The sequence below is a fragment of the Chelonus insularis genome, unplaced genomic scaffold, assembly GCF_013357705.1.
Source record: "Chelonus insularis isolate UGA/USDA-ARS -01 unplaced genomic scaffold, ASM1335770v1 contig_74_pilon, whole genome shotgun sequence".
NCBI classification, from domain to species: domain Eukaryota; kingdom Metazoa; phylum Arthropoda; class Insecta; order Hymenoptera; family Braconidae; genus Chelonus; species Chelonus insularis.
The window spans coordinates 173,015-198,323 of record NW_023276734.1 but is presented as its reverse complement, the minus strand read 5'-3'; the positions used below and the strand labels follow the sequence as shown (position 1 = coordinate 198,323).

At 31.2% G+C, this 25,309-nt stretch overlaps 1 protein-coding gene across 2 annotated transcripts in view; it reads right to left on the bottom strand.

Annotated features, from left to right (window-relative positions):
• The window catches only part of LOC118071107 (phosphatidylinositol 3-kinase 2-like), a 187,913-nt gene extending 163,478 nt beyond the window's left edge, over nucleotides 1-24,435 (bottom strand). For both annotated transcript variants that reach the window (XM_035090061.1, XM_035090062.1), the window contains exon 1: nucleotides 23,446-24,435. In XM_035090061.1, coding sequence (XP_034945952.1) covers nucleotides 23,446-24,133 — 688 coding nt within the window. In that variant the 5' untranslated portion in view covers nucleotides 24,134-24,435. The remainder of the gene's footprint in view (nucleotides 1-23,445) is intronic.
• Nucleotides 24,436-25,309: the final 874 nt, after the last annotated feature.

Below are 25,309 nucleotides of genomic sequence, written 5' to 3'. Positions count from 1 at the left end.
AGTATTTCTTTTCTTTTATTTGTAGGAAATTCTCATGAAAAAAGTTGATGGTGGGAATGCAATAGAAGAGAAATTGTATCCTACTAAATTGAAGAAAAAGAGAGGAGGAAAAATTAAAAGAATAGAATTTAAAATTTATGTGTTCATATGAATTATTGCACTAATTATTTTACTTACATCTCCTCACTTATTACTTTTTAGATTTCATAAGTTAAAATCAAAAAAGGCGCAAAAATCTAACATGCCGGAAAATTTAAGGTGCCGCTTCTAATTCTGAACCTGCGTGGATGTTATGCGCGACGATCGATCGTACATTCCGCGCTGTCATTATGCCGTGTCGGTATTATGCCGACCGAGTTTTTCGGTATCGAAAACGACAAATATTTATGTACATTTTAAGTTGATGGGTAATACATAAAATGTAATACCGATGATTTTATGTTTTAAAAAAAATCGTTTTACGTTTTTTGAAAACTAATTAATGTCCTTCAATCAATAATTTTGTTTATATCTCAAGATCGGTAAGAGATAACAATTTTTTTTTTATTGAGTTGATAGTTAAATACTACCAGACTGAAGACTATTATACAGTACCAGACATAAATGCTGTGTGATTTTCTATAGGACGGTATAGGAAAATCGCCTGTAGAACCCTTAAAAAATTGAACAGCATTCATGTCTGGTACTGTACTATCTATACACAGATAGTGATGTCTGTTCTAAAATTCCATGTCGTAGTAACGAAGTCGAATGATACATATTCCGTTTGTTGTACAAAAAATCGTGAAATCACATCAAAAACAGCCCTAACGGACTTCACAAAAATACGCGCCAAGTATGAATGACGAAGACGATAATCATCGTTCATCAAGTGCGATTTCTATAAAACTTCTTTATGCGAACAACTACAAAATTGCATGAAATCATTGCAGCCAAGTATTTAAACATAAAGATTAATTATATTTAATAAAATAAAGTAGAAAGGTTTTTTAATTTTCGTTCAATTATTATGTAATTTTCTACATAAATCAAAGACAAACTCTTTATGAGATAAAAAAAAAATTCAATACATGAAAAAAGTTGACAGCCTTATATTACATAATAATTTAACGAAAATTGAAAAACATTTCTATTTTATTTCATTAAATATAATTAATCTTTATGTTTAAATACTTGGCTGCAATGATTTCATGCATTTTTGTAGTTGTTCGTATAAAGATGTTTTATAGAAATCGCACTCGATGAACGATGATTATCGTCTTCGTTATTCATACTTGGCGCGTATTTTTGTAAAGTCCGTTAGGGCTGTTTTTTTACGATAAGATTACGATTACGATAAAGAAATTGCTGAGTAATGTGTCGAACTCCTGTTTTCATCCATTTAAAGTATGTCAACAAGATTCAAAAATATTTATCGCACAATTGTATAATTATCCGAAAATACCAAGATCCGAAATTAATTAAATTTTTTCAGCGATGTTTTCACTATTTCCATAGTTTCCTCTGCTTTAAAGATAGTTTTATGACTACTTTTTCATTCAGAAAAGGCAACTGACAAAAAGCAACAAATTTTAAAGAAACATTTCCGAGTAGAATGCACATAAGGTATGCCTAAGTATTTATTGAGCTCCTGTTGGTAATTAAGTAAGTTAGCGTAAATTATGCATCCCCAACCTAGGCCTGATCAATTTTTTTTTTTAGGATGAAATGAAATTTTCCAATTCCGCATTAATCAATAACTTCTTAATTACAACCTTATAATCTTAACTGAAACGATATCTTAGCTCATCATTTATTAGGAAATGTTCATTAGGTCCGCATTAGGCTAGCAAAATTCAATTTTTGCTACTCGCTCGTTGGTTACCAGGGTTTTCCAGAATGGTTGGTAAATTAGAAAACTTCAAAACTTAAAAGTATTTAAATAATTTGATTAAACGTGTTTATTTTTAACAAACATATTATTGAAAGAAGAATTGACTTTGAAACATTCAAATTTAATTGAGTAATTCAACAATAAATGTACACAATTATTAATAAAATACGAAAAATAATGGTTTTTGACTTTACTAATGAAAAAGCTAGTTCTCTATGAGTAAGAGAAAGAAAGAAATATTTATTCGGTAGCCAGAAGGGCTATTCATTTAGTACGGCTCGCGAGCAAGTTTCCGACTTGCAAGTCGATGAACTATACGGCAAGGGAAAACGTCTTAGGTTCTCGGAATGACCGTTTCAAACACGAGTCTTAGGGGTTATCAGGATGGTAGTGTATAGCACTTACTTTCCAAGTGCTGATGGCTGAAGAATCTTACTCTTATTCCACCCGGGAAATGAATGTTCTCAATGTCCCACAGGCTTCGTTTTTATGTTTTTCCCCACCTGTATACCTTTGACTATCGGCAATTTTGAGAACTAGCGTTTCGTTTGCTATTGAGTGTATCTACATCTTTTATACACTAGAAACACCAAAAAATTAAAAGCTAAACAAGGGTAAGCTTAAATGGTAAGTAAGTTAACTATCTTATAAATAATTCATTATATGTTTATCATAAATGTTTCAAGAACGAATTCAAAGTTGTAAGGAAGAATTAAAAATAAATCTGTCACAAATATAGAAGATTTACATTGAATTCAGCATTTTCATTGAATTCCAATAACAAAGTATTTTAATTATGTGAATAATTACAGATGACCTTTTTTCTTCAAATAATAGGTAATTGTTTCTATTGATTTGTTCATACTAGTACAATAGTAATAATTGTTTGATTGGAGGAATAGCCGAGCGGGTAAAGACACTGGTCTCAGATGCGCGCAGCCCTCTTCGACTCCCCCCCCCCATCTTTTTCTGTTGAAGCATGACTCCTAAAAAAACAAATCTACTACGCAGCGCTAGTAGTTGCATTGACCGAAGCACATGGGTCAAAGAAAGTGGGGGTCAGTAGATAATTAATTACTGAATAATTTACACTGAGGTTCTAAATAAGTATGAAAAAATTTGGTAAGAAAGCCAACCAAAGGGCACAAACAGAACTACTTGGGTAGATAAATCGTCTTAACTAACGATAGAATGACATTTTTTTCTTATACTTGGCTATATAATTACATTATTTAATTGTCTATGACAGGTAAAAGAATAGAAATAAACTATTTCTATAATCATATTCTCCTGGTAGCCAGATCAACTCTTCATTAGACTAAAAAATATTACAATCGTTTTTGGTACTATTAAAGTAAATTAATTATCTAAAGTCGCAAAAAAGACATGCTTCTTTGATACTAGGATTCATTATCAGTCTGTTTCATTTTTAGAAGGAATTTTCATTCTTCATAAATGTATAGCCAATCTTAACGATAACGAATCGTCTACATTAAGTTAAACGTTAAAACATAAATATTTATTGGGATTTTCCCATGTAATTCAAAAATGAACAGTTTTTCAAGTTCATTCATGTTTTTTAATATATTCCAATAAATATACTTCACATCCTTATTACACATTATTACACGTGTTGCTGCGATATATACATATTTTTATTCTTGATTAGTATTGTAGATTATCACATGTCTTAATATTTGTCATATTTACGTCAAATTTCTATGACGTTTTTAACGTTTAAACAGATGTACTTTGATCTGGGTCTATTTATTTATTATGTTTCCTACTATGCTCATACTCATAAAAAATTATAATCAATTTAATTTGTTCACGTTTTCAAAAATTTGGCTGTTTTTTTCTTAAATTGAGATTCTTTCACCTTTTCCGTGTTCATGATCAGGGCAATTTCGTACATCCTCATTCTTGTGTAATGAAATACTATTGATTTAATTATTTCTTTACCGCGTTCTTTGCAGGGAAATTTTAATCTATCTGTTAATTGTTCTATTATATGCTTCCAAAGAAAGCTTGGATTACTGCTTAACGTTCTATTCAACATATTGTAAAATATTTGTATGTCGCCATCTAATGACTATTAGACTAACGACAGTTTTAAAAGTTGTTTACGATTGCTAGTTTGCTTGACGATTAGAATATTTATAGCAACGAGGGGAGAGTTTGTTTATCTCCAGTTTTTGACTGAGACTTGAGTTGACTGGACGTCTTCTCTTTAATTATTAATAACTGTCAATCTTACAATAAACATTTTCTTTTCTTATTTAATTTCCGTAGTTATTATTTAGATTTATTTTATGATATTGTGAATTTTTACCATCGAACCATAAAATCCTGAATCAGGATGATTAAAAGAATCATTTTCTTCCTTCTTCATTGCAACAAATGCGTTCGGTGTCAATGCAGTTGGCTGCGGATTGCGAATTGCATTGTAGCGTATCTTACGATTGACTTTCCTTAACACTTTTGTAGAGATTTTTTCAGTTGAGTAATAAATCATGCACTGATCCAAGTCGGGTGCACTATATCCATGTTCATCTAAAGACCATTCTATGTCCCATTCATCGTTGATAACTTTACCTTTAATTCAACTCCTCAACTCTTCTATATTATTTTTATTGCTATTATTACTGTCGTTGCTGCAATTCTCGTTATATATTTCTTTAATTTTCTTTGAGTTTAACAATGGGGAAGTTGGATTGTTGGCTTGATAATTTCCAGATTTTGGAGGTGCCAGAACCCTGGGCAACGATAATATTTTATAAATTTGTAAAAATGTTGGTGTTGCAGAATGGTTGTTAGCACCACCAGCTTGACAGACTGAGCCGAAAAATCTCTAAAAATAAATAATACCAAATTATTATTAATATAATAGTGTATGTTATTGACCAATGTTCGTTTGACTATAAAAAACAATTATTTACCTTCAACGAATCTTGATTTAATCTACGCGTTACCACTCCTGTATTGAATGCTTCTGCAAAATCTCTGATTAACTGCACTGTGGATGTGGATATAAGTACTCGCAATCCTTTAGCTGTATTACTCGTTAGAAATTCGACCTTTAATATGTCATTAATAGCAACATTTTTTTCCCAATTGTCCAGTCTTATTAAAGATTATTTGATTATCTGTTGAAAAAAAATGTATTGTACTATTTATGACTTTTTTCCTGTTACAAAAACAAAAATCTCATATTTTCATTACATTAAATTTGGTGTCATTGAGCTTAACTGAATCTCTGTTTTCATTTAAGGTGTCAAACATACTGTTTATCTAGAAGCAAAATTTGATTGTTTCGTCAAAATTTGCATCAATTACAAGGTGCTGGTATGGAGCCAAGAGTTTACCCATCGACTAAAATATCTGTAAAAAATGTAATGTGCACAACATTGTAAATTAGACAGTAGCTGAGTATTATTATTAATATCTTTATTCTTTCTTTAGTTTTTATTCGATTGTACTCACCTGGACTGCTAGGCACACTCTCATTTTTGAGGAGTTATGTAAACGTACTCCTCTGAATGACAGTGGGATTGATAAAATGGGTTTTTAGACTATGTTTTTTGAAGTTTAAGGCGCCTCGAGCGAAAAAATATAGATATATAAAAGTATATGAACTTTTGCGCACCAATTTTAGGCAAATAAATAGATAAAATAAGAAAATATATATAGGAAAATATTTGCGCAATAACAATCTATGGAATGAAACGAGATAAGGACGATTAGTTGAAGAATAAGCAAAATATCCGAAATTAAAAGTCTAAAGCGATTTGACAGATTTTGATCGGCCATATGTAAACGAGTGAGAGTTAGAAATATGAAAAACAATCTGTCAAATCGCTTTAGACTTTTAATTTCGGATATTTTGTTTATTCTTCAACTAATCGTCCTTATCTCGTTTCATTCCATAGATTGTTGTTGCGCGAATCTTTTCCTATATATATTTTCTTATTTTATCTATTTATTTGCCTAAAATTAGTGCGCAAAAGTTCATATACTTTTATATATCTATATTTTTTCGCTCGAGGCGCCTTAAATTTACGGTTAGAAGAAGATCCATCAATGATTACATCCCAAATTTTGGCTTCGCAATCTTCCAATAATATTATGGCTTTAACAATAATTTTTGCCAATGTTGATCCTGATACTGAAGATTTTGAGGTAAATACAGCAATGGGTTGGGTTATTAATCTGTTGATGATTGGAACATTAACATCAATCCATGATTGGCTTTTTTTTTTCATGACCTACGTTCACAGGGTCTTCTTCTTCATCATAATCGTCATACCCTATGAATGACAGATTTTTTGCATCAACTGCAATACTTTCGCGTGATCCTATTTCATCAATTAATAATATTTCATTGATATTTGTAAACGGTTCCAGGTACTTCTTGAATAAAGCAAAGACATTTTTATCAAATCTGCAGTTTACTGGTAAAGTAGATAGTTGTCTAAAAAATATTATTGTTTAATTTCTTTTAATTCTTTATTCCAATAAATACGTATGTGTATTATAAAGTATAAGACTTCTTTTTTGTACTAGGGCATGGCAGAGGAAGTGTATTGTTGTCCCGTATAAGACTGTATGTTAAAGGTGATTTCATATGTAGTAGGATGCACATGTAGATCCAGTCCTCGGAATATCTTCTGTCTTTTTTCGAAAAGCATTTGGATGCATCATGGATTTCCCAGATTAATTTTTGCTGTTTATCGGATATAGACGACTGTTTTTTTATCAAATATTCGTTGAGAACAATATCGTCCACGTTTGATGTTTTTTGGCAAATTCAATTAGTTGATTTAATAATTCACAATTTTTACCCCAATTTTTCATTATTTATTTTAGTTTTCCAAATAGTTTTCTTTATGGACTTGAATTTCGCTTTGTAACCTTCCATTTTTTTCGAATTCCTTCCTTCTTCTCGCCGCAAAACTTTTTTAACGCCGCGGAATTTTTCGCATTGTTCATTATCAACTATTAATCGACAATTTTTGCGGCGAATTGTCAGAAATCCATCGGTCTCAGTACAAGAAGTTCTATCGATATTCAACAAATCATCATCTAATTGCGCACCCGGTATACCTTTTGTTGACTAAACTTTTCGATTAAAAGATTTCTATTTTTTATGTTATGTACAGCCATTAATGGATGATTCTGTTTTGTTTCAAAATCGACGGTCGAATCATTGATTTTAAACTGTATTGAGCTGTTTTTCCTGATAGTGATTCTTTTTGTTAACTAATCAAGAAGTAAATTATCCTTCAATTTATATTCAACATGGTTAAGGATAATAAATTTTTCATCACTTGTCGTATGAATTTCTTTTGTCCATGAGCTTGGGATTATGAGAAAAACGTACCGCTATGAATTATTTAAGAATAGACGATTTTTCAGCATAATATCGAAAGACGTGACAGAAATCTTCGTTAGACGGTAAAGAACAAAAAATGTCCTGTGAAGTATTGTCGATTTCTGCATAACTAAAAAGTTATTAGTAAAAATGTGTAGGTTCTAGCGGGAAAAAATTGTTTAAAGAATAAAAAACTACACAAAAAATTAATAAACACATAAACGGCTACTGAAAGAACGTACTTATTGAAATATCAATATCTTAGCAAAGTAGTTATAATAAACAATTCAAACATCAATAATATACATATATATATATATATAATAGGATAATAACGGCTCAACGTAAATTTAAAGTATTTCTATATGATAATTATGCTTGAGATAAGTAAAAATTCGCGTAGTCTTGTGTGAAAAATGTACAAGTGTTTTGAGTTGTGATGTTTCTTCACTAAATTTGTGATAGTAGTGCAAGTGACATTGTTTCTGATGGCGAATAATTTTCTAGCATGCATAAGATAAATTGCTTAGTAAAATTTACTCAACAATCGACAGTGAAGTAGCTTTACTGAACTGCTCGGTAAATTTTACCTCCACATTATATAATGTGAGTAAATTTGCATTTACAACCAATGCAATTGCTGAACAGAGGTCGTAGTACACTCACATCATATTGGTTCTTCCAACGCATAATTTTTTCTTTTACTGAAGTTATAAACTACATAACCATGCATACCACCAATTTTTGTAATTTTTTCTATTGATAGAAATTTTCCAGACATAATTCTTTTAAAAAATTGGGCCACGTCACATGAAATTTTTTGTAACTAGCTACTTTCTCAAATGAAGTCAAAATTGATTGCTCAAAAAACTTACAGTAAATGTACATCTACGAAATTACTTTTTGAATTATTTAGAGAACATTCGAATGCATGGATAGAAGTTTAGATTGGTTGAGTCGTTGCTTCGATTGTCAGTAAATTTTTTAATCTCTGCAATTGTACATCGCCATACTTTGAATTGTCTCTTACGTTCAATATATTTTCAAAAAATATATTACCCTCAATTACATTTTTACCGTTAAGTTTATTGTGATATTTTATCTTTTTTTTTTAACGATAAAATCTAATCGACGAGGAAAGATGCGCACTGTTGTGTTGAATAGTGTGCGATATTATGTTTTTGCAAGAGAACCTAGTAAATAAAAAATGATTTATTTTACACGAATGTAATGTTTTTTGAAAGAAGCGTATTCCGTATGTCAATGATTAATTTTTATTTTCGAGTGGTGAACCGGTGGCAGTCAGATGCGATCGCTTGCTGATGGAAGGTGAAGAAAGTGGTTCCAGTGCATCAACTTCAGATAGCAAAAAGGAAGTATATTTCTATGGCGAAAGAATAGCATAGACAGATTTTTGTGAAGAGTAGTGGAAATGCATAAATGTAATTGTCATTAAGTTGCAACGAAGTTACGTCCCTGAAGGTAGATAGAATAGGGAAATATTTTAGCAATCGGGTCGATAAACTATCGAACTAGTTTATCGATTAAATTAAAGATCGTTACCCTCCGAGTAAGTTCACCTTTAGGAACATAGGATAAATAAAGACTGAAATAGGAATTTATAAACAATAGAAAGAGAAGGTATTTGTGATGATTTTAGTCTCCATGGCAACTCCCCCACGCGACCAACTAAATGGGCGGAGCCAAACAGTATAAAAAAGCTGGATTTTGCGAAGATCGTCACTTCACTTGTCTTCGAGGTACTAGACTGACGAGACCAACGAGAGTTGTAGCTCACGTTGTAATACACAGAGTCGTAGCTCTGGCTAAAAGGTTGTAGCCTTTTAGTTCCCCGGAGAGTTGAAGCTTTCCAAACGTAGGACCTGGAAGGTTGTAGCCATCCGGATTAAACACGGAGGATTGTAGCCTTCCGGCCAAGAGTTGGTGCTCTTGGTGTTAGTTAGCAATCGAGAGTTGGTGCTCACGATTACGACCGTATAGGAGTTGTAGCTCGTCAGTTATTTAGGTAAAGTTGAAGCCTTCCCTCTAGAAGTTGTTAGCTCCTAGAGTACCCCGGGACGAATTGTAGCTCGTCCACACTTAGATAAGCTCCTTAGGTTCGAGGGTGAAGAGTTGTAGCTCGCACCCGTATCCCTAGAAGAGTTGTAGCTCTTCGTCGACGAGTTGGAGCTCGTCGATTACCTAGGTAATGTTGTAGCTTTCCCTCTGAGAGTTGTTAGCTCTCAGAGTATCCCAGGTTGGGTTGTAGCCCGACCAATTAAGGGTTAGGTTGAGGGGTAGACATTTTTAGGTGGGAATTATCTTCTAAATACCAGAATTATTATTATTTTATTGTCGCATCGCCACCGTTGAGCCACGCGTATACTTAAGGATCTAGTCGGGCTATTTTGTTATATTAGCATATTGTAAAACCAAATTGTTCGTTAGGAAGAGTAAAATTTAATGTACGTCGCCGTGTATGACTTACACGTAGCCTTATTGTGGTTCATTTTTGTATTTTTGGTTTACTATTGGTTTATAACGTTATTCAGCAGATTATTGTTAACTATAGTTATTATTAGTTTGAATTAATAAATTTTGCTTTTATTGATTTTTAATATTTGGAAGAGAATTCACTTTGTAACAATCCCGCAAAGAATCCTGGTCCATAAAATTCGATAGTTAGAAAATAAAGGCAGGAATTTTCTTGAGGTTTTCGCCTTAAGGAAATTAAGTCGTTACAAAGTGCGGGAATAATTGGCATGGATAAGTGAAATAAGAAATTAACCATGATCTATTTTGTAATTATATGGGTTATGTGTTATTGTCAATAATTTTTTGTAGAAAATGGTGTGTAAGATTCAATGGAGTTTCAATAGTACTAAAAATCAACATGAAATCATGCTGTCGTATCAAGAGTTAATGTGGCTACGAGGAGGATGTTATTACAGAAATATTTTATTCCTATTCTTTTACTTGTCATAGACAATTAAATAATGAAATTAACAGCCAAGTATAAGAAAAACATTCTATCGCTAGTTGAGACGATTTATTTACCCAAATTTAGTTACCCAGATTATTGTCCTCGTCATTTAAACTTGGCGCGCGATTTCTTACAAAATAAAATTTTCCGTTGAAAGAATTCAAATATATTAACAAATTCAATATTTCTAAACAATTTACATTAACGAAAAATAGCCTAGAACCTTTCCCACAATGCTCACTACATGTTTGCAAAATTTGGTCGAAATCAGATTAGCCATTCCGGATATAAACGTGTGCTGACAGACAGATAGGCAAACTAGTCCAGTATGGGTACAATTTTATTAGCAAATTCAATCTCCTATTTTAAACTAAGGTTTTTTCCTATAAATTATACGAAGATTTCGGAAAAAAACCATTCACAAGCGAAAAAAATGTACACGTAATTATCTTTTTTTCCTTAATTACCTTCTATTTTCTTTAAAAACAATAGAAAAAGATTTCCAACGCAAAGACAAAAGAAAAGAAATTTATACGTACTCAACGACTTCCCAGAGTATAATCATCAGCTTAGTTGCATTGTTTCAGACAACTGAATATTGTTTAGAACTATCTGTCTCTAAAAATTTCTGATAAATTATCGACAACTTCAGGGACTTCAATAATATTTTTTAACAATCCATAACGTCCTTTAACCTTTCAGTTGATTCGATGATATTTTTAGATTTTCTGAAATATTCTCGAAGTTTCAACATGATTTAAAAAATATCCCGAAAATATCAGAACGCTCTGGAAAATTACAAGAAATTCGAACAAATATTCAAATGTTTCAAATCTTTTCAAAGAATTCGGGGTATCCATGGCAGTTTTTCAAATGCTCCAGAATTCGTTCAAAATTTCAAAAAAATCAAAAAAATTTTTTAATCAAATTTCAATTTATAGAATATTCAAAGAGATTAACAACTATGTCATAACTTAATTGAATTTTTTTTTTATTCAGAATTGAAGATATTTTTAATGTTTTCGATGTTCGTAGACAATCTACGAAACTACTAAATAAATTTAGATCATTTCAGAAAATTTAAAGCGATTTACAAATGTTTTCCAATTTTCCTGATTCTTAAAAATATTCAAAAAGATTTTTCATTGTTAGACGTTCTTGAGAAATCATAATGCTGACCGAAGTTTCTCAGAAATCGTGTAAATTTCTTAAACTTCAGAGGACATTCGATAAAGATTTTGAAAATTCTACAACATTCTTGAACTTTCAATGCTCTGCCAATCGCGAAAGACGATATCGTCTGCACGATGTTTGCAACAGATGCATATCCCCCAAAATTTACGATATTTTACTGAATTTCATTCCATCAAAATGCAAAGTATTCAAGTCAAAAATTATCGGAACAAAGAAAAGATACCTAAGATATATTCCCGGAATGTTTTTGGATTTCTTCCTTCCCTTTAAATGGGTTACATGATCGCCTAGGACGATATCGTCTGTGATGGTTTGCGGTGTGTTTACGTTCAATGTTAAATTGCTATACATAAACTATAGATCTTTTTAGTCATTTTTGACACACTTCAAGGCTAGTTGAAATCTACAGTTTGCTTACGGAGTTTAACAGTCAACATGTGTAGATAAGCTTACTGTAACACACCTTGGATTTACAGTGTACTTTTAAAATCCAGTTTGTTTGTCGTGGATATTTATCATATTTCTAGATCTTGCGACTTGTCAAGCATGTTTGGACTCTAGATTTCAACTCACATGGGACCTGACCAGACGGAATTATTTTGCAGACAACCGACTTCTTTAGTTTCAGCGTTGAGCCAGAGCTGTATCCGTTCAGTCGGTAATTTAGTTGATCCTAGTTCTATCATAAAGCGGTCTCTCAACTATCCGATTAAGTATTATAATTATGTCATTATAGAACTGTGAATTGCAGTAAAAATTAAATCAATGAGAAAGTTTTCAATAATGGTAGCTCTTACAACCATGACATTGTAATCAAAATTACTACTACTGTTATGATTATTGTTAATAATCGAATTATTTAGCCGTTCTATTATGCTTAAAAATATTTCTGTTGTTTTAGACTTACTTTTCTTTATCTGTTTAATTTGATTAACACACATTTGTAAGATCGAAAGTCATTTGACTAAAACTAAATAATTTTCCTCCAACACGCTGTCCTATTATAAGGTTTACCCCATATCCTCTTACGATCTTAAATTGGTTAACTGTACTAAGAGATTTCTAAAGGGAAATGCCCAATCTTTCTTAAAGTTACCACGAAAGGTCGTGCTGATAATTACCGACTGACCTATTCATGATCAATAAAGTAATTGATAATTGATTGACATTTACATTTATTGACAAAAATGCAATAGATCCCTTTGCTTCACGCCTAAATAAAAAGCAGCGAACAATCTAATCATGACCAGATAGTGCACTTGACATATATCTGTCTCACAGACAAGACGTTATACAGATATAGATATGGATGTAAATATTTGTGAGTCTTATGATAATTTCTTCACATTCGCGGATTATAAAAAAATCATTTATTCTATCGAGTTTATTCTTCTTATTGGAAAAATCGGGGTACTTAGACAGATTAAATTACATAATTCTGATTTTCATTGGATCGACATATATTGTTGAACATATTTCAATTTAGGTCATGCGAGGGACGATGGACTGCAGAAGGCCACGATAAATACAGGCATGAAAAATAAGAAATTGATACAAGTATAGGATAGCTTAAGTGGTACAGCATCCTAGTGCGTAACTAGGAGGATCTGGATTCGATTCTACATTTCTCCAAGTTGCTTTTTTCCGGAAAGTAAGCCTGCACTAATCATGAACGATCGATAATGTGGAGTAGAGGGGGGGGGGTGTAAGCGAAATAGACGAGTTCTACTGTAACCGTTAGTTATCAAAAAAAAAACCGTGTAGGTGAATACTCCGTTAACTTGCATATACAACAGTTGGTGATAAAGCTGGTTAGTGACAGCTTTATAGGCACCCAATTGCTGACAACAATGCAACGTGGAAACGTCACCATAAAGCGGCACATTTATTTCTGTTACTAGATATTGTTTTTATTGTATAACGAGCGTGATTGAGTCACATAATTTTTGTTGTATAATTTATTGCTAGTAATATAAAACGATTGAGGAACACTATAGTCAGGGTCCAAGTAAAAATTTAGGTATGATTGGCCAAGAAAGTGATGATATTAATGCATGTACGTTTAAGCGATTGAAAAAACGTAATTAAATCATAATATTATTCAAATTGTACTACCATCAATAGTTGAGATGGCTTAAACATTGGTTTTATACAAAGTATCATCAGAATTTGTACTTGTAACATACGTTCTAACTGTACAAAAAAATTGCAGTTATGCGCATTTTTATGTACTTTTTTCGGAAGCTAAAATACAACCACCTTTTGTAGCATCTACTAGTATGATAATTGAACGACCTGATATATACTTGTGTGCCACTTTGTGTGAGATCGATTACTACCGGATCTACGCTCAATACCAAAATCTAGCGTTAGAGAGTAGAGACTAGAGACCCGCACCTAATCTCTAGTACCTAATCTAAAAGTAGATTTCTGAATTTATTATTGATGGTTTTTTTTTTTTTCAAACACGTTTTTTTTTTTATCTGTCATACATATTTAGCTAACATTAGACGTCTTTTTGATTCTGTATTTTAATCTGCCACTTTTAATAAGCTATCTTTTAATATTAGTTGTTCTCATTTTTTTATTTTACAGTATTTATTCGCTTATTTAAATAAGAGGTCAAGCTGCGTGTAAGGGGATATGAAAAATTGTTGCCAATATACTTCCATGCTCCGGTAAAGGGCAGTAAAATGTGAAGGATTGAACCAAAAAAAACTAAACTCGAATTTTCTAATTTTTTTCTAATTTTCTATAGCTGAATTTATATTATTTCCTAATATATCATATAAATGTAATTGTAGATTATAATTCACCGAATTACCTAAAAAAAATCACTTACTGTGATTTATTTTTGAAAATTCAAGAGCAGTAGAATTTTCTGCTTTATATTCTGTAAAATAAAAGTACTGCTTTTCTTCACTGTTCCAATTATTATGATGTTTTTTGTCAGAAGTAAAATGCAGCAATATAAAATAATGACTTAGTTTTATTTCAATCGTTTTTGTTAAGATCAGAATAAGTTACAAAATTCTCAATTGTAATTAACATCTATCGATCTTTTCAATCTGTTTACAATCGTCAATTGCCTCTTCAATAGTTTTAAAGATAGAAGATAGCTAATAAATTTGTTTTCGTGTCATACAGATAGTACACTCGTTTTGATTCCATTTGATTTCAAACTTTTTAGCTGTGTTAAAATACTTTTTTTCCGTATCCGCGCGAAAAGTTCACTTTTCCATTGGAGAGGGGTTGAACTTTCCACACAAGTATGACGAAAAATCATATTTAGCCCGAGGGAAGACAATTAGACTAGATTAAACCACGTATTTACTACACGTGGTTTGAGCTAGTCTACTTTTCCTCCCTAGGTATGAAATGTACTAGTAAATAATAATTGAAAAATGAGAATTCAGTTATTTGCAGAGTGATTTGGGACGTGTACATGGCGCGATATTTTACTGACACCTGATGATAGCAGTTTTGGTAGAATTAACAATGTATAGCAAAAAGAAGTAAAAGCCCAATTTCTATTTGGAGCGCAGCAATTATCTAATTACAAATTTTTTTTTTTATAGTCTTTGTGGTGAATAAAAAGTTGATGGTAAGTTGAAGTAATTTCTTTTTTACTACTTTCCCGTATTCTTTCGTGCTACATAATTAGTACAGCATTAATTTAGTTTATACCAACAGTAACAAAAGCTTAATTATGTGATGTAAGTCTGTTTTCGAAGAATACTAACTTGAAGCATTTAAGACGAGGTAACATAATTATTTTCTATAAATCATCAGACATACAATGAGTTCTGATACATTCGAATCTGGGAAGTCTTCTTTGAAAAATCTGTGCATCAAGATAATCGTGACATCATTTGGTAAATATCTCACATTTGGTGCATGCTTACTTCAATAGTGTGATACACTTAAATTGAAGGGTTCAATTTGTTTTTAATGATAGTTTTTGTTGTATCAATTTTGTTAGAAGAAGAAACTTTGCCATGTCTGAGATAGCATCATTCGAAGGAACATCAGTATAAACATTGTTGGAAATAATTGTATCATTTTTAGGATGAAAACCAAGAGTTGTTAAAAAAAAAACGGTGTGTACACTAATTTATCTTTTCCTTTTTGTGAAAATTTGTTAATAAATGATAAGTTCTTAGAATATTTTGTAGATTTTTTGTTCACTTTTTTTCTTGCACAAGTATTTAACATTAGAACTTTCATTCAGACCAAGTAAATGGCCAGAATTTTTTGTACATATCTTCACGACAATCTTTAGAACATTTTGTAGTACATTTTTTTACACAAGACTCAGCACACGGTAATCGAAAAGGATGTTTTTCAATATATTCTGTATTCATTTTATCTGCCTCTATTTCCATCATTTCATTATTGTTAAAGTCATTGAAAACGATATTAACACTTTGCACCCAATCGTCAATCTTATTTAAATGTTCATTATTTATCACTTGTTTTTTTAATGTAGTGTATGGAACCTAGGACATTGAACTATTATCATCAGGATTATACGCATTAACTAACAGATTCTGAGTTTCTTCTTTATCAACAAAACAGTTTCGTATAATATTAAAGTTATCAAAACGAGTAGAAACAGGAAAGTCTACGTCAAGAGCTATTAAATTTTATGACACATTTTTTAAAATGCACAACGATGGTATAACTGGATCTTCTGTGAGTAGCTTATTTTTACTCAAGTCAAGAACTTAAGTACAACATTGTACTAATTATAGTTCATGTCAATTTTTCTTGTTCTCTTGTTCTAACGAATCAATTTCCATGATAGGATTTCTTTATAGCTGCTTTTTATGAATCTATAATAAACATCATTACTATTAATAATTCCAATTGACTACATATTAATTCTAATTGAAGTAGTAAGAACTTCGTTCGAAATCAATTAAATATTGTATAAAATAAAATAATGATTAAATTAAAGATCAATCTTTCATTTGTTAAAGTTAAGAAAACTATTATTTAAATATACACTTACCATGATTATAATTATTGAAAAACAATATAAAATATTTGTTGCAATCGCAAAAACTGTTCTGTTCTCGACTGTACATTCGAATTAGAAAGGCAACACAGTCGTCGCTACTACCTTTTTTCTAGTAACTGACCGCGCGAAAAAAGTTTAAAGGGGTGATAAAAAGTAAAAAAGCAGCAAATTTTTATAAATAAGTAAAAAAACAGCAATCAAGAACGATGTTTTTTTCCAACGCATTCACCAGAGCGCTATACCAAAGTAGCGGCTACTTTACTAAAAGTTTAATAAAATCGCCAACTTTAAGAAATTGATGATTTTGTAGGTTTTTTTGTTCATCAAATAATTAATAAAATAATATTGAACGAAAAAAAGTACAATTTTTTTATCGAAACTACGTTTTTTACATTCCGATAGTTGTGTCCTTTTCTAGTGCGTGGCGCCGCTTATAGTGCTGTCTCGCTTCGATACACAGGACCATTAAAATACGAAAAAATCATATAAAAGAATATCAAAGCTAGCGAACAATATTTTCAAATAGAGTGTAAATGCTCACGAATTTCCTTGAGTGTTTGAGCGCGTTGCATCAGTAATAAAGTATGATTTGAGTAAATTAAACATATTCAAAATGCACGTATGCAGGACTTTAATGTCTTACAAATCTGGCACTCGAATCGTTGACCGTCATTATAATGTTTAGCAAAACTTAATTAATATTTCTTGTAATAATCCAGTTAGGGTACAATGAAAAACAGGGGTAACAGAAAATCTTACCTCCGATTTCGAACCGAGGTTGGTTTTATATCAAATCACACGAGGAAAAAAAAACTATTTTCAGGTAAAACAATGTACACATAATTGTCTTTTTTTGAAATTTTTTATTCTTCAAAGTGCAACAAAAATTTCTGTCACCTCACTTTTCTTATTTTCGACTTATTTTTTAAAATATTCGATCACCGAAAATGAAAAAGAGACACAGATTAGAACAATTGTTTGTGATTACACTGCTAATTTCTGTTGGCCTTCGATGAACTTTAGAATTTCTTATCATTTCCACTGAATAACTACTAAATCGACACAGACACGAATCACTTCTGACACCAATTATAAGTTGTGATAGAATAATAACTTGTCGAAAAAATATTTAGAAAATTTTATTGAATTTTTCAAGAATGAGGTTGACGTGACTGAAAATTTTAACGCTGTCTTTATTGGAAAATTAACCTATACATATTTCATTATTTATCAATCCATTTATTAATTACATTCACTGTCGGAATTGTATGATATTTCCACGTTTTGGAGTATAATTAAGCCTATCAATGACTTTGTGAGTAGATATGAATATACCTTGGTTAAACATTCCGATGGAATCTCATGAAAAAAACTTCATAAGAATGAATCAGAGAGTTGCATCAAAAATATCACACTTATTATAAGTATCTATAAAATATTTTCTTATAAATTCTTATACAACAAGTAATATTTTTGATGGAACTTTCTGATTCATTCATACAACTTTATAAGAATCAATAAACGCATTTTGTATCATTGTCTGTCGGCATTCATAAGAAATTATTGAAAATATTCTAATCACTTTGTATAAAAATCTATAAGTGCGTTTTTATCGGAATTTATCTTCTTACCAGAAAAAAAATGAGTTTAAACAAAAGGAAATTTTAATTCACTCTAAACGTTTTTTATTTATAGGAATTTGTTGTTCAAATATATATTCTCTAAGTCACATTTTTATGCTTGATGAATTCATTAACGTTCTTATGAGAAATGGTCATATAGATTCTTATCAAATAAGTTGATACGTTGATAAAAATTATTTACAATCGGACGGAGAATCAAACAGCGTCACTTACTCATAAATTCTCATAAGATCTTATTTGAAATGGTCTTGTAGTTTCTTATAAATCAATTCAGAAATTAAAGATTGAAAATATTATTTGCTTATTGCTTCTTATAAAGTCTAATAGTATTTGTTCTTGCAAAATCCTATTGCCCTGGATAGGAAAAAAAGTTATTACTTTTACCAATTGATTCTTATTGCATCTTGTAATATCTTGCTGATACATTCTTGTGAAACTTATTCAGAAATAAACAAATATTATTTACCGATAATGTCTTATTAAAACTTGTTTGTTGTCCCTATTTATTCTTACATATACTTATAAAATCAACCAAAAGTTGTTTCACTCTTATCAATTCTGATTAATTCTTATTAAGTAGTTATAAGTTCTAAGAGCATTTTTTGTCTTCCAATAGACCCGACACGATCTTATTCATTCTTATAAATTGTGTTTCAGAAATTGTCGAAAATTATGAGTTTTTGTCAGTTTATTCTACAAAGGTAGTAATTCACACAATAATCCCAGATAATTCTCATAAGATTTGAAAATGAATTGAAAGATTACATTGTTCCATATATTCGTATTGAGACTTATACACCGCTTCTTGTTCATTCTGGTAAGACTAAATCGTGAAATAGAAATACATTATTTTCCTATTTGTTCTCATTAGGACGTATAGGGTTGTCCTATCCATTCTCCATCATTCTCGTATCATAGTTTTAAATTTTTTTACCACCTGTAAGTACTGGTTCGTTCTTATAATCTTTTTATGAGAACCGCGCTACCTTCCGGTAGAACTTATAAATTCTCATGAAATGGTTATGAGTTTCAATAGTATTCTGACAGATTCCATTAGATTGTTGGCATGACTACGGTTCCCGTAGCGCCGCCATTTGAGGATGTTTTTAGATAGATCGACCAAAAATAAGTTGAAAATGAGGAATAAAATTTTTCGATATCTCGCTTCGTTTTCGAGGTTTCGAGGTTCAAAGTTCCGAATTTCGAAACACGAATTTTATAGGATATCTTAATAATTTCACATTATTAATCATTTGTAGCAATGGAAAGAATAGAATTTTTTCGTATTTTTCAATAAACATGAATAAATAAGTGTTGAAAACAATTTTTTGACATATTTTTTTTTAATTTTTTCATATTATACAACAGATGATATAATAATAATAATTATTATTTTAATTTGTGATGGCTCGGGATGCTGTTGCCCCCACGCTGCCACTATCTATAATATAATAAGATTCTTACGCCATCTAACAGAAAAAATTAATATTTCGGACGACGTCACGAATTCTTTTGGCGGAAAAATTAATTAAAGTAGATCTACTAAAAATCTCTAGCGGCGAAATAATTAGCAATTTCTTTTCTCGAGGAAATCGGTTTAATTCCGTCTTGTCAATCGACAACACTGACAGGTTGTAATTTCCCAACGCTCTTTGAGGATTTTGGAGACAAAAAACTCAAATGAGTATGGAGGGGTTTTTCAAAAGGATCAAAGAAGAAAAGAGATAAATCGTGCCGAAAGATTATCAACCTAGCGTCTGGTACGTTTTTTGAAGGAAATACGTGTCGCATTGAAGTGCGCGATGTACTTGCAATCGTCATTTGTTTCGCGATTCAGATGCAAGTCACTGATGTGTACAATCATCTCAAAGCTTGGCGTAATCATCGAGATTGCCCCGAACTTAGTTGGAATACTGTAATTGATTACTTCAGCTATTGCCGAGAAATAGCTGAAGTAATCGCATCACACAGTGATTTGGTACTTGGTGGCGAAGGTAAGACGGTCCAAATCGATGAAACGTTTTTGACTAAAAGAAAATACAATCGGGGCCATGTTACCGAGCAAATGACAACAATCATTCTTGGTTTACATTGCAAGGAAGACAAAGTTGGGTTATTTTTTAAAGTAAATGGAAAAAGAAAGAAGGAATTGTGGCCGTACATACAAAAGTATGTAGATTCATCAACATCCCGAATATGTACAGACAGCGCAAAACAGTATTAACGAGTTGAACGAATATTCGCTCAAAGTACTGTTCATTTGAGAACAAATCATAGTATCGGTGAATATGTTGATAAATCAAATCCGGCAAATACCATTAATGATTTGGAGAACCAAAATAGATTGTTAAAAGAATCTATTAAATGTCGTAGAACCCCAAAACTTTTACACCAATATATGGCTCTCTATTTCTATAGAAAGACATATTCAGATAAGTATAAGGGAGACCTGGATTCCCAAATCATGCAATTCCTTCTTGACATTAAAAAAGTATATCCGGGAGTAGTGAAAGGAAACTTGGAGAAAGGCATAACAATTGAAGAAATTGATTCACCATGTTTCACATCATCTCAAGAAGAGAAATTTTTACCACCGGCAAAAAGAATAAGATTAGTAGATGGTTCAGATTATGAACAGGACGATATCGAAAGAGCGATGGAAAGCGACTTTAATCCAGAATACGATGGTGAGGATGTCTTTTGAGACTAATTAGTTTTTTTCCTAGGAACATTAGTTTGCTGTATCTAGCTTTTAGTTATAGTTGAACTAACTAATTTTTAGTTAATACTACTTGACTTTTTTCAGTGTACATGCATTAATTTGAGTGCAAAATCGATATGAAAATGTAGTATGAATATTTGGCTCCTGAAAAAAAGACAAGTTTTCTTTAAATGACTCATGAAAATTTGGTAGGAATTGCAGATTTTTCATCACAATAAAAATTTATTAGGAATAAGCAAAAACAGATTCGACTGATTGACTGATAGGTATTGATAATGTATCAGATCCATATGAAATAAATGGTTTCAATGATAATATATAAAGCTTTATAATTATATGGCACTGATAACAGTTTGTTGTAACGAATAAAGATAATTTCTATCGATTCTTATCGTAAAAAATTAATCTACTTCGATCAGATTAAATCCTATGTTTGAATTGATTTTTCGTCACATCATCGCGGAAAGTTTGATTTCCTCTTTCTTTGTCAGTGAATTAAAGTACGGCTTTTTCATGCATACGGAAACAAAATTGATTTTTGTGCGCATGTGCAACATTTCTGACGCATTTATCATAATATGCGTCTGACTTAAACACATGTGCGTTGCATTCAACATTGCTTGATTCACGTTCAAACACTCTGCAAAAATACATTTCCAGATTGAATTATTATTTAGCAATACTTGTTTAACAGAGAAAGGGTAGAAAATATGAAAATAAATTTATTTAAGAGTATAAAAGTAGTTAAAACAAAGACTCCAAGGAAAAAAAACTTTTTTGTCATATCCGCGCAGAAAGTTCACTTTTCCATTGGAGAGGGGTTGAACTTTCCACACAGGTATGACGAAAAATAATATTCAGCCCTAGGGAAGACAATAAGACTAGCTTCAACCACGTATTCACTAAACTCGCCTTCGGCTCGAGTTGTAATTTTACACGTGATTTGAGCTAGTCTACTTTTCCTCCCTAGGTGCGAAATGTGCTATTACAGATTCAGCTAGGGAGACCACGGCTTCCATACCGCTGCAATTTTTTTTTGACTTGGAAATTTTTTATAACTTGGTACAGTGTACTTGCAGCGGAATTTTTCTTTGTCATTAAACGGTGGGGCCGAAGTCCACTATCGGAGAGAACCCTCCAATTCCGTAGTCCAAAATTATGCCCATGCATACGCCTATATAAATCCAAAATTTCCTGGACCACTCATGATAAATTATACAACTCATTTAATTTTTCACTAAATATATCACCTTACGGATTGTACGAAATGTTTAGACGTGAATCTAGCAATTTTAAACGCGATACTTCTGTTCGAGCTAGACTCGTGTTACGATGCATGCGTCAAGAACGTAGCGCATGTGTACGAAAATTTATATTTTAAAAAATTTTTTTAACCACTTACTGCTACAATTTGCATAAACGAATGTAATTAGTCAATTGAGTCACACACTTTTTGCACAAATATCACAAAAAATCATGTACGCATTAAAGGAAAGTGGGCTTTTACAGGTCATGCGTTTCTTTCCCGAAGGGAAGAAGCCTTTTAAAATCGGTTGACAAAAGTCATCAGAACCACAAAACAAATATAGTAAAAAAAATTCTGACTTATGGTAAAATTGAATTTTTAATAAATACTATACATAATGTAAAATTTTTGTGCTCTCCAGTGATTTGGGTGTGACCCAAAAAGTCCACACTATTAACTGTCCAGTGGAGAGAATGATACAATTTTGTTAGTTTACCATTTCTTCCATTTTTTTGATTCTTCATAGAAAATGTCTTATTAGAATAACTTCCCACTGGAAAGATCAATATACTACAGGTAACTTTGAATTCCAATATGAGACTCATCGTCAATGGGCATCATATATCAGACCCATTACAATAACTTCTTACTGAAAAGTTAATAAGAGAAATGAAAAATTCAATCTAATCTGAATGAAAACATTGAGAACAAAATTGAGTAGTATGATCTAAGTCATTCGGGGAGAGTGAGTTTCAAATTACGATATTTCAATAATATCTGTTAAATAAATAAAACTCCTACTGTATAAGCACCTAATTTTCCAAAATACGCTAAAAATCATAGTAATTATAAACTGTGATCAGATTTCTGTTCATATTCATACACATACGAAATTATTGAATTCTTAATTGAAATGAGTCTGTGAAAGTAAAATTGAATGAGTAATCTTTGTTTTTCATGATGCCCATTGATGATGAGTATCGTATTTGGATTTGAAGTTACCTTTAGTATATTAAGCTTCCTAGCGGGAAGTTATTCTAATGAGTCTGATTCCGTGAATCCAAAATTTGGACAAATCACCCCGTTTCTATGTACTTCTGATATTTTTTGAAAAAGCTTCACTTAAGGAACTCATATTTGATATTGTAATGTAATAAGGGATCATGCTTATTGTGATCGATGTAATTCGTTATTTTTCAATTACTAGCATCTTTAAATTTACGTTGATAAGTATAGGCTGAAATCGTCTGTTGATAGTACTATACGTATTCATTTGCGTATTGAATGCCAGATGTATAATGACAACAGAAGTTAAAATTAATTTTTAGGCATAATTTAAGAAAAATGAAAAGATAAATCTGAGTAGAAAATTCTAGTATTGGTAACTTACCTTTATTTATTGATAAAGGTGAAGTAGATGGAATCGATGATTGATGAAAATGATTTGAATGAAATGGAATCAACCGTGATTTTGATTGATCAGATATCAGAGAAGGCAATTCCCATGGTCTTGCTACTGATTTTTTTGAACTAGTTATGGAAGATGCGTGAAGAAAATCACATTTATTATTCACTTTATTTTCACCGGAATTGCTTTCAACTTTTTTTTGTTGACCGTTATTTACGTCGTCATTATTGTTATCGTTAGTATCAACACCGCTGTCTTTTTCACTTTTTTCATTTTTATTCAAAAAGCTTCGTTCATCACCCATGTCATTATTGTTAAAAAAATTTTCGTATTTACTATCCGCAGTATTGAAGATAGTAGGAGTGGATTCAATAGATTTGAAATGACAAATCGAGGAAGAAATAGTCACATTATTATTAATGTTGGTTTCAGTGTTATCGTCAATCATCATCTTGGAACTGTTGTCATTTTTATTATTATTACCATTATTACTTTTGTTGTTATGGTTGTTGTTATTACATGAATCCGATGTATCGATCAAAGATTTTGAATTATATGTAGTATTATCAGAAGTACTAGCACTGACAAAATTTTCATTTATAATCATTTCATTTATAATAATCACAGGTTTATTAGTATTAGGTGGCGTTATAATGGTATCACCAATCATTTCATTCAGAGTTTACTCCTCTACCTATATTCTATAATTTTCAAATTAATCAAAAATAATTCTCATAAATACATTCCACGATTTTCGCTATGACAACATTTCCACATCACAATAACATAACTTCTATGGTGTTTACACAACAGTCTAAGTATTTTATATAAATTTACATTGCTCCACTATTTGTTTGAGTCTGTTATTAGATTGTCTTTATAATATTTATTTTTAGATATTGAAATATGTATCTACCGTTATTTTTTAATGGATTTATGATCAAACTCTGACATATTTTTCATTCGAACGGATTGAACGCTAACCAACAACTAGACGCCACCTCAAATTTTCCTATCCCTACCTCGACAGTAAAAAATCAAGATTTAAGATACTTAAAACACATATGAAGATTATACTGCAACCTTGCCCTCACCAATTCTCTGAAGCATCTTAAAAGTCGTGTGTAGTAGAGTGAAAGGTATTGTAACATACATACATCTACACACATATTATCAGAGAATATGCTGAGAATTTGCGCAAGTATTATGCGCATTAATCCCGCCTACAAAATCCTTTCTGCCGATCAGCCAATTGAATAAACTCGTTAACGCCTACTCAAAAAAGTGATCATAGTATCTTCTGATCGAAAATGATTTGAACTGGAATAAGTATAATCGATGCTTTACGTTACCTACAACTGAAACTTATTGAAATGAAAAATTTAAAAACCACATAGAGCTAAAATAAAAAATCTAAACATTTTATAAACGCTCGTTGGTATATTATAACTTACGTTTAAATAGTACATGAATAAAAATTCCAACATATGTTACCAATTTCTACACATAAAACTAATTTGAAATCAGCAAGCCAAACGAATTTATCTTAATAACAAAAAATCCTGTCTTATAAATTCTCACTTACATTGGTATTTATTGATATAAAAATTTGATAATATTGTTCAACATAACCATGATTTATCGCGAGAAATCCGTACATATGAACCACAAGTGAATTTTAATTAATTTTCAAAAAATGACCAGAAATTATTTTTGTCTCTACAAAACTTTAATCACGATAATTATCGACGATTTCTCATCAATTTAAATTTTTCATTGCCACAAATAGTGGGCGATTTTTTGAGATACATCAAAGTCACATGTATTTGATGTATACGTTTCATAA